This window comes from Harpia harpyja, chromosome 6 (genome assembly GCF_026419915.1).
Source record: "Harpia harpyja isolate bHarHar1 chromosome 6, bHarHar1 primary haplotype, whole genome shotgun sequence".
NCBI lineage: Eukaryota > Metazoa > Chordata > Aves > Accipitriformes > Accipitridae > Harpia > Harpia harpyja.
Window position 1 is genome coordinate 1,438,004 of NC_068945.1, and position 15,184 is coordinate 1,453,187.

The window sequence follows — 15,184 nt, forward strand, 5'->3', positions numbered from 1 at the left end:
CTCCAAATGGTACGCCTGAAAAGACCACTCACGTGCTTGTGGGCTCTTCAATTTTATGTGAAGAGTGCTGAGGTTGCAAAAACCACCTGAAGCACAGAGTTTCTTCAGCTGTGTTGTTACTTTACTGCTTACAGTCCTTTCTAGGGGCTAAAGGAGGCCTGGGGAGGAGAGGAGGGCTTTTGGGGACAAGGCTGTACAGTCTTGCTGTGCTGGGAGCTCCTCCGAGCCAGTGAGAAGGCAGCAATAATGGGTCGGACGTAGGGCTAATATTTGTATCGCCAGTTGTAAGACAGCGAGTGATTTCTTGGAGCTGTTCCACCTGCATAAAAACATTGAAAATGCTCTTTATATTTGGGAGATTGGGTAGTGTTAGGTACTGCTCATGAGGAAGCTGCTAGGGAGCTTTGGGGCAGGATGGAAGAGGTAATTAGGAGGTTGTTAGAATGTAGGGGGTGGGTTTGCTGTCACATTGTTAAGAGCATAACTGCATTTGATTTAAAAATATAAGCTTTAAAAATAAAATATGACACTGACCTCTGTAATATGGAAATACACTTCAACACAAGTACGTTTGTTGTTGCTCTGTGCCTTTTTTTAGTACAGGTCTGTACTTGCTGCCAATGGAAATCTCTGCGGAGATACAGCAACTAATGTTTGATACTTACTACCTTTCCAAAATACCTGGTTTTGTTGAGCATCTCTGTAGAAATTGCTGTCCCTGTCAAGCCCTTTGAGGGAAGCATACAGAATCTTCCTCTCCCGTATGCACTAAAACATACAGGCCCACAGAAGAGTGAGGGGGGTGAGGTTGGCTCTCCCTTCTCGGGTGCATGAGCAGTTACTCAAATGAAAAAGTATAAAATTTTACTGTGACGTTACCGGGGGGGGAAAAACCTTACTCCTTTGTGGGAATATTAAGGAGTTGGTCATATGTCTGAAGAGATTATCAGGGAGATTATCCTGAACTTTGTACAGGATAACGTAAGAAAACCATCCTAAAATTACAGAATTTGAGTATTGAGGATTGTAGGTTTGTTCCAACGTTCTTGTCTTTAAAAGGGCTGGAGCCTGGCAGCCACAGCCGTAGTGTAATTGAATGTATGTTTTATGACAGCAGTGCCAAGTCGCTGTTAGCAACTGCAGTGCTCTTGGATGATTTTAACTTAATTGGGATGAGACTTTATGCTGGACGTATTCTAAGCAAGTCGGAGCATTTGGCTTTCTTCTGTCATTTAGCAAAAGATGCAACCCATCTGCTGCTGGTAGAGCTATTGTCTGCATGGAATAAATGGTCTTTTAAAAAGTTTTTCAGTTAAATAGAATACATAATAGAAATTATTCTGAAGCGAGTAAGTAGCATCAGTTAAGCGGTACATTTCTACCTCAGTATTAAATAAGTAATGTTATTTAAAAAAAACCCAAACAAAACCACCCCACCCCCCCCAACACATTTTCACTCACTTGGTAGACCAGGAAGAAATATTAACTCTAACTGTCTTGTGTCTATAAGATATCTATCATCTTAGAAAAATCAGTAAAGGTAGTATTATAATAGAGCAAGACCGTTATGTAATGATTTTCTAGTTTAAATAGCAGGTTGTTTTGCTTTGTTCCAATACATGAAGAACTATGAGAGACCATATACTCAGTGTCAGCATTATTTTGTGATACACCCACTTACAGTAATCTCATGTAGTCTAAAATTTTGAATACAGTATAAAATGCTGTAAGGCTATGGTAGAGGAAACAGAAAACCTCTATAAAAAAGAAGGTGAGCGATGTTAAAATGAACAAATGTGAATTCAGACTTTTAAATGTTCAGCTGAATATTAAAGCTGACAGTTCAGGGCTGACATTAAAAACAGATTTAGAACTAGGTTTAGTCTTTCCAGTGTAATTCTGTATTTGTGAAAAGATATGTTTATGCTCTGACAGATTTCTTAATGAATATACACGCACAGGAATCTCATTCCTGATGAGAAGTAGGGTACCAGAGAGAATTTTCTGGGACACAGGGTGCTGGTATCTTGTTCAGTATGGAAGGTTTAAACAAATAACGCAGCTGGCCTTCTTCATCCTTCTCTTTAGAGAGAATACACACTTCAAGTGGAACTCATGCGGCGGCAGCAGCTGTGTCACTTTCAATGGCCATCAGCCAGTTGAGTTACTAAAGACTAACACACACTTGATGAAAAGTACTGATATAAGCTCTTCATTTCCTATTTAGAAGAGCACTGTTTGTTTGAACCACTGTGATGTGACTCAGAATGATTCCAGGTTTTGTTTTGGTTTTCGCAAAGTGTAATTTTACTTTTCTTTTGCCATAGGCTCTTTCTTCTTATCTCACACAACCCATCCTCCTTTTACTTTGCAATAGGCTGACATACTTTCTCTACTTATGCTACAAATTTAAGCGTTTCTTTATAAATACATAGGACATCAAAGTCAGAGGTGAATGGATCTCTCTGGTTTTATTTCAATTATTGAAAGATACTTGCTTATAAGTGGTTACGTTTTGAGTGCTGTACTAGAATCAGTGAAGTTTCATATGCTGTTTGGACTGTGTATATAGCTTGTGAACCAATTTGTGTGCTTTCTTGCTTGAAGTTTGTACTCAAAAGATTTTCTGATTACAATTTCATAAAAACATTCAGGTATGGGAACCAATTGATTTTTTTTTTTTCCCCCAGAGGCTGCATAAAATGTTTTTTTCACACTGCCTTAAAGCTAGGTGTAACCTAAGACTTCGGTATGAATTTTATGAAATGAAACATCCACTCTGCTAGTCCTGCTGCAGATCAACATTTATGTGTGCTTTAGTGTTACTGGTGCTTGTCATATGGATTCAGGTTATTTTTGATGCACTGAAAATGAAGCTTGAATTTGTAAATTGTCTCATTTGGCCTGTACCAGGAGAACGCAGTTGACTTCCTTGCTAATTATTCAATCTTGCAAAAATGTGTAATAACCTTAAATGAATTAGGCAATTTAAGCAATGAATGTCTTTCTATGTACATCTCCAGCATAATTAAGGCTACTCCATTTTTTAAGTTACCTTTTTTTTTCCCCTCCTATTTTCCTCAAGTATTGATTATAATGTTAAGTTACAACGTAGGAAGAACTGCAGGGAGTGTTGTTCTCACAATGCATGCCTGGTCTTTGTCTTGGTGCATTTGCTGCGTGGAGTTAATTTTACCGCCAGCGCTTGTATTGCGCACACAAGTCTCATAGGTCCTGTAAGTTCCACTCTATGAAGATTTTGAGAGCATTCCTCCAAAAAGCTGGAGGAGCTGTATTTGAATTAGGTTATTTAAGAAATTACGCAACTTTTCAGCACTCACAGTACTGACACTACCGCTGTTAAATGCTGCAACAACACACTTGACTGGCAAACCTGGAACTGAAGGAGTGTGGCAGCTCTGTTTTTTGGATATGTAGACAGAACTGTGTGAAAGATGCATGTATTCATACCGTATGTGAATCTGGATGGTAAAACTGGGTGTGTATCTCATTAGAAACTCCAAGGGTTGAAATATTCACCAGAAAAATGTGTAATAGTTGAAGTGTAGGTATTCGAACAAAGTAGAATAGCTGAAGTTTTTGGTATGCTAATCCACTTTTTCCACTAGTAAGAGCACCGGGAGGAACTCTCTCCTGCACAGGAAATCATCATAAAACATTCATTAGGTATAGCCTGAAACCTCAAAATCATTTAAGTGAGATGCAGATTTGTAACTGATATCGATCCCAGCCTCACTAACTTCTCACTTACGGTCTGAAAGCCTTTGCTATGGGCCACACACTGTTGTTTCAGGAAATAGAATCTATTTGTTCTTCCAAAGAAGCACTACCCATAAAAAATCATCATCATCATCATTGCCTTGATGGGCAAACACAAGACAGACTTATCTTGCTGTGAGGTTTAAAGATCAAGTATTTACAGGGAGGAGATTATTTGACTAAAGCTGGGGCAGTGGGCTGTCTAAGAACAAACTGTTCCATTTTAAGTTTTACGTTTACTACACATTCCAAAATCATCATAGCACAAGGTTCACAGCTTTTTAAAGGCAGTGTTATCTATGAGCTAAGGCAAACATTTCTGTAACAAAGCAAGATATGAGCGTCCTGGTGCAGCACGAACCTTTAATGAAGATCAGAGCTGGTTAGAGAAGAGGTGAGCATGTGAGAGGATTGTCACAGTGCGTGGTACATGGGAATGTGGAGCTGGGACGATGCAGAACAAGACTGTGTGGTCGCTGCAACTGCTTCAGCTATGCATTAAACATTTAGTTCAGACAGACCCTTACAAAATCCCTTCTGTAGGCTCCATGCAACATAGATCACAGGATGCTTCCTTGTATTCTGCAATAAAACTAGGTCAGAATTGAAAGCTATTGGCAGGTTTGGGACTTGCCAAGGAAATGGGAAGAGAAGTTCAGGTAATAACCCACATCTTAAGCAGGATTTACACTTACTGAAATTGATTTCTGAAATCAGGAGAAAGAAACTTTGGGAAGGAATGAGAAAATAGATTTTGTGTAAGTTTCAGGTTACCTTATTGATGAGTGCTTAAAGCAAGAAATTATGCTTTAAAAAAAAAAATTAGACTGCAAATATAGGGCATATTTATCTGGACACCAATTTAACACATGAGCCCTTAAAGATCTCTGGCATCATCTTCTGTTTGTGCAGCTCCTAAACTTGACAGAGTGGTTCTTTTCATTCCAGGCAGTGCCTCTTAAAGGGCTGCAAATGGGTCATCATAATTATTAAGCTGTTTTGCACCCCTCCAAGACAGTACATGGGCTGAATGAGTGGATTGGTCAGCAAAGGTCATTTCCTCAGGTGCCTGGAGCCTTTGTTGTAGTCGGCAGTACCCCAGCAAGAAGAGGTGGGCACCATGGTCTGGTCTGGTCTGGTCTGGTCTGGCGGTTAGACCTACTGGAAGCTGGAAAATGCAGAATGCACTGTTGATGCAATGGTGCCAGGGTATGCCTTGTTTGTATCTTCTTCCTAGTAATTCCCACTGCTCTTTATGCAAACAAAATAGTGAAGTTTTATAATTGTTTCCATGATGGATTCTGTGATCAATTAGAGTGAATCCATATGTTGCACTCAGGTTTGGGCCAGATATGAGGGACTGCCCTAATTTACACCGGGGCTTGCTGTGTTCTCTGAAGTTCTCAAGCATAGTGTGGTTACAATTTTATTTTTGCCTTGCTTGTTTTTAAGAAAAGTCATACTTTCTTCAGAGAGGTTTTGTCCAGGATTTCCCAAGATTTTTGTTTGTCACCAATCCATTCTTAAGGTCAGCATTCCTGGGGCTCCTGAATGGGCAGGATCACCACTCAGCAGTCTGGCTGGTGGAGCAGCCCACAAGAAACATGGCTTGCAGGAACAGCTAATGCTGCTTGCACAGCCAGTGAGAGTGACCATTACGTTAAAATCCACAGTATATATTATTTTGTGAGATATTCAGATGATGTGGTAGCGCATAATGTAATGGTAGGATGGGGCTGGAGGAAATTACAGATGTGGAAATACTGCTCATTAACCTGATCAGGAACCCCTGGTCCAAGCTCCCTGCAATGCAAGACTTCTGAGACGTAGAAACAGCACTCCTCGTTCTCGGTTGCTTTTGCCAGTGATGCACAGTGGTGCTGTGGGTGACTTCGGACCTTGCTGTGCTGGAGCAGTAGGTGGTTTGAGCAAAGGAATGTTATAAACTTGAAATCTAATCCATTAAAGGCGAATATTAGAAGTAGCTGCAGGTCCTTCTCCCAACACGTCACTGCCCCTCAGTTCTATGCTTTGAAACAGTATTTGTCTATTTTCCACTGTCCTGCTGATTTGCAAAACACAACAGAAATAGAGCCTGTAAGGCAAACCTATGGTTCAAATGCAGAAAGAAAACCCATTAGAGAAACAGCTGAGCAAGCATTGATGTTTTGAATCCTTCATTAGCTGTTGTGTTAAATATTACGTTCAACCAAAATATTTTGGGAAAACCAAAATATTTTTATACAAAAATTTACAGATTTTATAAAAAAATATACAGATTTTAAAATGCGGTGCAGGTAAATTAACAGTATCTCTATATTTAGAAACTGCTCCGTGTTCTGCTAACAGCAGTTGTGACAGAAACGCAAAACGCTCAGTCTCTTACAAACACCTTCAGGCAAAATCAAACTGCGTCCTGCACTGTGTTCCTCTTTGGACAAAAAGCCACATTCTAGTTTAAACACCCTCCTGTTTTGGGTTTGTATTCTAAAGGATCCTCCATGGCTGCCATCTCATTTAATGAAAAGGCATTTTCACGAAATGCCAAGTGTTGTGTAGCTTTGCTTTTCTGGCAGTTTAGGGCAGCCCTGCCCTGTTTGGACTAGTATCATATTCTCAACAGACACGGTGGGATAGTTGCTGGGTGCAGCGGGTCCCTTTGGCCTGTGACTGCAAGGTGAGTTACAGGCTCTTGATTAAAGTTCCCTGCCGTGTCTCAGCTGGTGGACTGCACTGCCCACTCCTGAAACACGTAGTTCTTCTTAAAAAGCACCTGAACTTCCTTTATCCACTGTTCTGCCACTGACAGCAGCAGCACCCCTCCCAGTCTTTGGTAATGTCTTTATAGTTGCAAAGCTGGATTAAAATGTGTCAGTCCAGTCTGGCACCTTCCTCTTAAAACATCATCTCAAAAAAAAAAAAAAATTAAAAAAAAGTCAGTGTTCACTCTTGAATGCATTTAGAGTTGGATCCCCAAAGAATTAACGTCTACTCGAAATAAGTCATCACTCCATCATGTATCAGGCTGCAAATTCATGATAACCTCCAGTTCACAGAAGTCTGCGCTGCCATTCGAAAGGGTCTTCCCAGCCCCAGTCATGTGTTGCCTCCGCTTCCCTTCTGCTGGCACTTGCCCTTGGGTGACTTTATGCTCAGTCACACTGGAAAGCTGGGCAGGGTGATTTTGGTTTTGGTTTGTTGGCTGGGGTTTTTTTTGATTAGTTGCCTAAGTGCCTGTAGAAAAGCAACAAGGAGGCGGAGGAGAGGGACAAGAGTAGGTCTTCATGACAGAGTGGATTAGCTTGGGTTAAATGTCTTCTGAAACTACACACTGGGAAGAGTATCTCTGCTCTCTTATGCTCTGGATGTGTTGTGTCAGGTCAAGCATGAAAATCTGCCCTGTAAACTGGGTGTGCGGATCCTGTGCCAAGTCACGTTGATTTGAAAGCGGTTCTTTGTTGGGACAAGGGCTGCTGACAGGGGGGAACCGCTCGCGGGAGCACAGCCAAAGGCATGTGCATAACTTTAGGTACCCAGTAGTCTCATTAAAGTCAATGGGACCACTTCGGGGGCTTAAAGTTAAGTATGTGCATAAGACTTTGCAGGATCAGAGCCTAATGCTATAAACTCTTCAGGATCTGTTTTTAATGCGTATTCCACAAAGCCCTTATCACGCTCCCAGGTGCTGTAAAATGATAAGCAATAAGAATTCTCTCTGTGGGATCAAAACCGACTTTCCGTTTTCGGCTGTTTTTGCGAGTGTATGCCGTGCTGACGGCGGCAGCGGTGCTCGGGGACCTGGGAGGTGGTGGCTTCCCTCCCAGAGGTGCCTGCGGGCCTCAGCACACCCGAGTCCGGCAAACACGGAGCCCACGGGCCCCTTCTCCTCAACCTTGCCACAAGGGAGATGCCAAACCTAACTCAGCACACCCGAGTCCGACAAACACGGAGCCCACGGGCCCCTTCTCCTCTACCTTGCCACAAGGGAGATGCCAAACCTAACAGGCAATGTGCCGGGAGGAGAAGGCAGGCTAGCCTGGCAGAAGAGGTGCTTGGCTGCAAGATTAGGAGGCGAGCCTGGATGCCGCCAGCACGAAGCGGCCGAGCAGAGCCCTGACAAACGGCACAGGCTCAGAGTTTGCCCTCGGTTCTGTGGTGTGGCCTGGTCTGGCGGCGAGGGGACCCGGGGCTTTGCTTTTTTGCCAGGCTTTTTACCCGCTTTCTCCCCACCCTCGTGGGTCCGTCACCGCCCACGCACAGCCGCGGCCCCCCCCCCCCCCCCCACTCCGGCCCCCGGCCCCTTTTCCCGGCCGCCCCACAGCCGCGAAGGGAATCGCCGGGCTCCCTCCAGGTGAAGAAGCTTCACCGCTCGCTGCCGCCCGCCGCCTGGGCGTTGGCCTCGGCGGTCGCCGCCCCGCGGCCCCTCAGCCCCTCAGCGGGCGCGGGGCTGCCTGAGGCGGCGGGGCCGGCTCGGCGCGGCGGCCCGCCCCCGCCTCCCGCGGACTTCCAGGCCGTGGCAGGGCGCTGTGGCCGCCGGCAGCGGCTCACAACCCGCGCCCCCCCCCCCCCCCCCTTGCCCTCCGTGCGGCTCCGGCTCGCACACCCCCCCCCCCCCCCACCCCACACACCGCCTCCCGCTGCCGGCTCGGTCGCGGCTGGCCGGGCGATTCAGCCGCTGCCGGGCTTTGTTCGGCTCCTCGGGCCGCTTCAGACCCCCCACCCCCCGGGCGGGGCAGGGATCGGGCACCCCCCCCCCCCCCCCGCTGACCCCCCCTACCCCGGCCGAGCCGATGTCCGCCGCTCCCGTCCGATCCCCGACGCTGCGGCCCCACAGGATGAAGAAAGACGAGTCGTTCCTGGGCAAGCTAGGCGGGACCCTGGCGAGGAAGAAGAAAGCCAAGGAGGGTGAGTTCGCCCGCGCGGAGGGGAGGAAGGAAAGTCCGCCCGACCGGCGCGACTCGGCAGCGGCTTGCCCCGTCCCTCGGCGGGAGGCCTGCGGGGCAGAACCCCGCTTTGTTCTGCCAGCCCCCGCGGAGGGGGGCACCGCCGCGGCTGCCGGCAGGCCCCTCCGCCTGGCGGCCCCTCCGCCGGGCAGCGCCCGGCGCTTCCCGCCACCCGCCCCTGTGAGGCGGCCGCTCGTCGGGCGCGCCTCAGCGCCGGCCGCGGGCTCGGCCGCTCGGGCCACCCCGCTGCCCGGCTCCCCTTTTCCTACGGGAACCCCAGAACCCGCTTATCTGCTGTAAAATAAACTTCTGGTGAGCGAGGAGGCTGCGGGCGTCGTTTTCTTTTTCTGGTCAGAGTTGAGGGAAGCCACGAGGGAACCGTTCAATCCACCCGCGTTTCGTTCCGGGCCCGCTTCATCCGTAGGCTTTATGTTGGCGCGGACGCTTTTCCCAGAGTGTTTTTCGTGACCAGATACGTTCAGCAAAGACATCTAGCCCTCGAGCGCCCGGATTTCGCACGGGTGCGCTCGCACCAGGGTGCACCGAGCGTGTTCGCTGGGGTCGTGGCCGCCGGCCGGGCAGGGGCCCGTTAGCCTTCCCCTTCGGTGCGGGGAGCCTGGAGAAGCTCCCTCAGCCCGAGCCCCGTGGACCAGCACCCGCGTCAGGGTGGCTCAGCCTCCCCCCGGCACGGCCTTCGCACGTGGGCACGCGCGCGAGGCCGCCTCGCAGCGGGCCGCTTGCACCAGCGGCTGTGCGGAGATAGCACCGCTCGCTCTCGAGCAACGCGACTGTTTTTTTATTGTTGTTGTAGAGAGGGAGGCGGCGTCTCGCCGCTAGACTCGATAAAGATGGTCCGGCCCTGTGTGTGCGCAAAGTGTTCCTTTCTCCTGAGCGTTGTCTCCTCTCAGGTTGGTGTACTCGGTCCTCTGCTTCCCCCACTGACCAAATACCGGCTTCTGCGGAGAAACTCCCTCCGCGTTACGCCCAGACCGCAGCCGTCTGCTAGCAAGAAATCTAGGTGTCCTTGCCTTACAGTTTAGCGCAGTTTTCAGTTTCTGGCTGGTTAAAACTGGCCTTGGTTTTGTTCTAGAGTCTAATGGGTGTAGGGTAGGGACGTAATCTGAGTTTCAGCCCCCTTTCAGCTGGCTGTAGAGTGAGCACATGCTTCACCCGTACTAAGTCTATTGATTGCCAGCAACATTTAGAAGGCAGCTTTCTAATATTTAACAATAAAATATTTGGCCTCAAAACCTGGCTCAGGGAAATTGCTTCCCTTTCCTTCTGCTGGCCCTTGGTGTGGCTTACTGGTATTTCCTTTATTATCTATTCAAGTTTCTTCAACATGGTTCTGCTGAGAAGCAGCAGAAACAGTCATGCCTTCCTGATGATCTCATTTGCTTCTGAAGGAAGATGGTGGAGAAAACTCATCTCCAGCGGGGGATGCCGACCACATGCTCTGAAAGAATGTGTTTTGTTGAAAGGTGGCTTCTAAGCTTAAAACAGGTTGGCAGCGTCCCTTCTTAAATGAGAAATTTCGGCATCACTAGGTGATGTTTTTGAGGCGACTGCTTTCAGCAGGGGCCACCCACGCGTTTTGCTGAGTTTGCCTGTTATTTTGCCTACTCTTGCGGCTGCAGGTCCTCTTGGCGATGGAAGGGCCCATTTTGGTTACTGCCCTCAGTACTTGGTGGGGAACTGCTGCTGCAGTAGTGTAAAGCATGACAGTCACGCTTCTGTCAGCGCGATGGGGAGGAAACTGAAACACGTGATGCAGCTTTTAGTTTGAGTATTCCTTCCAGTCTGAAAATATGAAGGGAGGAAAGACTGTCTGCAAGCCCATGGAGCCACCCGTTGGGTGTGACGTGCTGTGGTGCTGCCAGCGGCTGAGGCCCTTCGTTGAAAGGGGAAACGGCTTATTACCCTTTTAAGTTTCGCACTTTCTTTGTGGGGTAGCGCTCAAATGCCGGCTGTCCAGACCATGGCTGTGAAACTGGAGGGGGCCAAGGGCTGAGCAGTGATGAGGTGGTGGGATGGGGTCTGCGCCAGGGGGAGAGAGGCTGGTCCGTGGCTTGTGGTAGGACCTGGGCGGCCGCAGGAGCAAATTTCAGGGCTAGAAACTAAATCTTTGTGGGCGTGAAGCAGAAGTAAATTGGAAGCTCACCTGAGCGGCGTTCCTTGAATGAGCTGATAGACCATATAGGAGCCATGTGGTCAACTTTTCCTGTGTGCTTGGGAACCGCTCTGCCCTTGGGGGATTTCCTCCCTCCCTCCCTCCCTTCGGTTTCTGCTGGTTTTCTCTGAGGGGACCAGCAGAGGTCAGAGTGATCTTCCCGGAGTAAATGTTACCCTCTCCACAAACTACTCTCCACAATAGCAAATGGAAACCAAAAATCATTCTTGCCTTCTCTGCCTCTAACAGCATGAACAGCAAGCAAGCCAGAGGTCTCTTTATACATACTTCTTACTTTCACTGCCTGTCTTTTGAACCGTAGTGTAAATACGGGCCTGCTATCACCGTGTCAACTGTATTCATATAACGACCTTTAACCTGGTCTGTGCAAGAGCTGTAATCCAGTTATATTAACCCTTTTCATCTTTGTGCATCACTTCTGAGCCACGCAGCTCAAAGATCCTTATAATGGTACTGAAAAAGTTTTCATTTGTTACTTACGTGATTTTCTTTTTTTAATCATGGGTGGCAGCTATGTCATAAATAACCATAATGTGTGGCTACCAACCCATAAGCAACTAAATTTAAATATTTTTTTGGCTAACTACTTTATAACAGGCTGCAGTCTATTTTTAGAGAAGCTATATTGGGAGAGGAGGGTTCATCAGGCTTATCAAGACGGCCACTGTAAGCTCATACCCTTGCTTTGTGACGGGAGGATAAATAAAGTTCCTAGGTATGCTGCCATAGTCACTGTGGCAGTATTCGAAGTATTTACTGTAGCATGTAAACAACTTTGCTGCTGCTTTGGCTTTAGCAGTATGGCGTGACATAGTGCTTTGTAAGTGGGTGCCGGCAGGTGAGGTAGGGTTGAGACCTCAGGTCAAATTTGTCAACGTTTTAAGTCAAATTCTATAGGTTGCTTAACTGTTTGAGGAACCCTTTGAATTTCTACCTCAAACCTCTGCTTTACACTATTACACCTTATATTTACGTTTCTGAATTTTTATGGCTGAACTGACTTATTAGGTAGCCCTGACAAAAGAAGCAGCAGCCACCGTTGCTCGTGGGGAAGCCGTTTTTACCCTGGTTTCCTATGCAAGTACAGGGTGGGTGATCTGACTGTCTGTTTGGCTCCTCCCTTCCTCTTCCTTCCCAGGAATATTTTTAACCCATAGTTTGGCTAAAAATGCCCCTGAGAGAAAACTACCCATGTTAAGGGTTATTAAATGACTGTGGATTGTGTCAAAATGGGTCACCAGTGAGTATAGAAAGACCTTAGTGGAGTCCCACAGCAGGAAAACCTGCAGATGAGCTCAACCCTTGCATGCTACTACAGAGCCCACGTCGGCTGGAGAAGGGACCCGTCTGCGGGGAGAGCACTGCGTGGAGATGTGCGTTCTTCATCTTTCAATCAGTCATGACACACATCCTTAGAAAAGCAGGATGTGTTAGTTCCAGTGCTCGTGCGACCGCTTGGTTTTTACTTCCCCCACTCCCCAACTAGGCTATGTGGAAATCTGTAAAAATCTGTTTGCCTCACGTTACTGTGACACGGCTCTGTCTTGGTGTATGTTGGGCTTTCAAGATGTGCCACATCTGTGATATGATTAATAAACTTACCACACCTGTTCAGGAGCTCCAAAATCGGCTTTAAATACCTTACAAAACTATTGGGGTGCTGGCAGGGCCCATAGCAGGATACAGTTTGTAAGCTAGATGATCCCTTAGCTTCTTTTCAGACCCTGTAAAAGACAGTGTTTTAGATAGTGCTGTGTTTCATCTCCATCTCTAAATGAAACTTAAAAAACCCTCCCCTTTCCTGTTGGTCAGAGTGATGTCTTTGTGCTGAAATACAGGAGGGGGTTTGCTCCAAGCTTCGCTCCAAGCCTACTTGCAAAGCTTTGTCTTCTTTTCCTCATAACACACTGTATGAAAGATCTGGGCAGCAGGTGTTTGGCTAAATAAACCTTCTATTATTGTATCTGTGTATGTGTGTGTGTGTGTATATATAGCCTATATGGAGGAGTCAGTGAGAGAAATACAACAGACTTAATTGCTTAGTGTTGTTTCCCACTGACACGATTGAGGGTGGGCATAGGGGTGAGGAAAGCGCTCCAGAAAAGAGCGATTCATTGTGCCTGATGAAAACAATAGGAGAGGGAGAAAGAAGGGGAGAGATGGCAGTGCTGCAGAGGGCAGAATTATTGCAACAGCAGCTGAATAATACGAAGGTTTTACGCATATCAAGGGAGGTTTAAGTATTGTTCTCGTGGTCTGTGGCTCAGTGTGACAGTGAGATGGTGTGGCTGTGAAAAGTGTACTGTTGCATTTGCCTGCAGGCACACCAGTTTGGTAAGTAGCTTGGTAGATGCATATTTCACTAGGTGGCAAGGTTTTTCTCCCAGAGAAAGGTGGCAGTTGTTGCCTCTATTTTGCAGGGAGAAAAGGTGGAGAGTGAGGAAGTGAAGTGATTTGTTCAAGGTCATCTGGCAAGCCAGTGACCAAGCCAGGGAAAGAAACTGTATCTCCGGAGTTGTCTCTCCTGCCCTGATCTTTAGGCAAAGGTGCTGCATAATCTGCCCATTTCCCACAGCTCCACACATGCTAAAACCCATCTCCAAATTGTTCAGATGGGGACTGCTCGTACTGCCCGATCCACTTTGGCTTTCTGGAGGGAAGAACATGGGGAAATAAGCCCAACAGCAGAATTAAATTGGACGAAACAGTTTCTTTATCATTCCTTTGAAACTGATGGGGCTGCTTGTGGGGGTAATTGCCCTCTGGAGAGAAAAGAGGTTCAAAACCAGATGTACTTCATTGCCTTTGTATTGATGAGCATATCTCAGGCCTGTAAGGCATCCCCTTGAATGCAAGAGGATAGGAGAATTGGACTTGCTTAGAAAATGGATCTCATCTTTCATTTGAATATGGTATACTGAAAATAGTTAAAAATCTCTTTTTAATGCTGTCTGTTATGCGGTCTCCAGAGGTGTATCTGTGTAAACAAACTGCAAAAAATTGAACTTCTCTGCCTCTGTGTGCTGCACGTTTGCTTTAGTCACTGCCTAGTGGCTGCCTGGGATTTCTAACAAATGTATTTAGCTTTAAAATGATGTTGAAAGTTGCCTGTTCAATAGATCCTAAAAAGTTGTAAAGCTTAAGGCATCCTTAACTCAGTCTTCATTCGCCTTGCAGGTGTCACTTGTGTTGGTGGTATTATTCATGCCCAGGATTTGTCCCGGTCACAACCATTCCTGACCATTGCAGATAGCATTTCATGCTGGCTGTGCCCATGTATCCTACTTTATGAACTGGTGCTGGTGGAGTAATTGCTCTAAGCTCTCTGATGGGGAAGAACTGGGACGTTGGCATCACCTGGTGCCTAGAAAGCTCAGGATGGAGGTGTGCTGCTGGTGTGGTGCCTGCACTCTAGCTTTTGTCCTGAGGCATGTCTGCATTTCTGACTGGTGGTGAAGTGCCAGGTAACTTGCAGGGTGCTGGCTAGTCTTGTGGTATTTCTTACCCAACAGGAAACTTCATAACCAAATCTGCCTCTCACAGATCCTTGAGGTGCAATCTGAGATCAGTTTCAACTGGTTGCTTCTTACTGTCTCCTGACCTGATACTCAATGTGTTTTTAAGGCTCTTCCTTTCAATAGGCTGGTGTTGGAGCTCACCCCCATCTTAACTTACTTTCCATGCTCGTAGTATGTGGCAGTGAATTCTTAGCCAGATGGAGAGACAAACACAAAGTATGTAGGGTCTAATTCTGTGGTCCTGGTTCACACAAGTACATTTCCTGCAGTCTGAGAGGATACTTGGCTGGGGAAGCGTGTCTGTGCATTGTAATGGGCTACTGCTGCTGAAATACGCAAACAGAAGATGAGATGGGTGCTGGTTAAGCAGAATTACTTGCTTTTTAAGAGAATGATTTGCATATAATTATATTGAAGCTACATACTGTTCCAGGTATGTGTGTACATCCATAGAAAGACTGTGCAGACATATGCAAATTCAGGTTCAGTTTATTATCCTTTCTACTACTAATTTAAACAGATAACCTAAATTTCCAGTTGGAACTGTGTAGCCTTCTTGCTGAGTTTCTCCTGTAGGGCTCAAGCGTACCTCTGACCAGGTCTGGTTTCAGTCTTGCTAGAGCAGCGCCAGTTTAGGTTCTGACACTGTGTTCTATTCTGGCAAAAGCTGTGCTGTGGATGTAGTTTGTGTCAACGTCTCAACCAAAATGAACTTTTCATGCACAGGAATCATCCTTTTAATAGTGTCATAA

The 15,184-nt window shown here is 46.7% G+C and overlaps 1 protein-coding gene across 1 annotated transcript in view; it reads left to right on the plus strand.

The window, feature by feature from the left end:
- Positions 1-8,532: 8,532 nt before the first annotated feature.
- Positions 8,533-15,184, plus strand: part of PARVB (parvin beta) — a 67,367-nt gene continuing 60,715 nt past the window's right edge. The window contains exon 1 of the mRNA XM_052790907.1: positions 8,533-8,685. Within this exon, the coding sequence (XP_052646867.1) occupies positions 8,571-8,685 (115 nt within the window). The 5' untranslated portion in view covers positions 8,533-8,570. The remainder of the gene's footprint in view (positions 8,686-15,184) is intronic.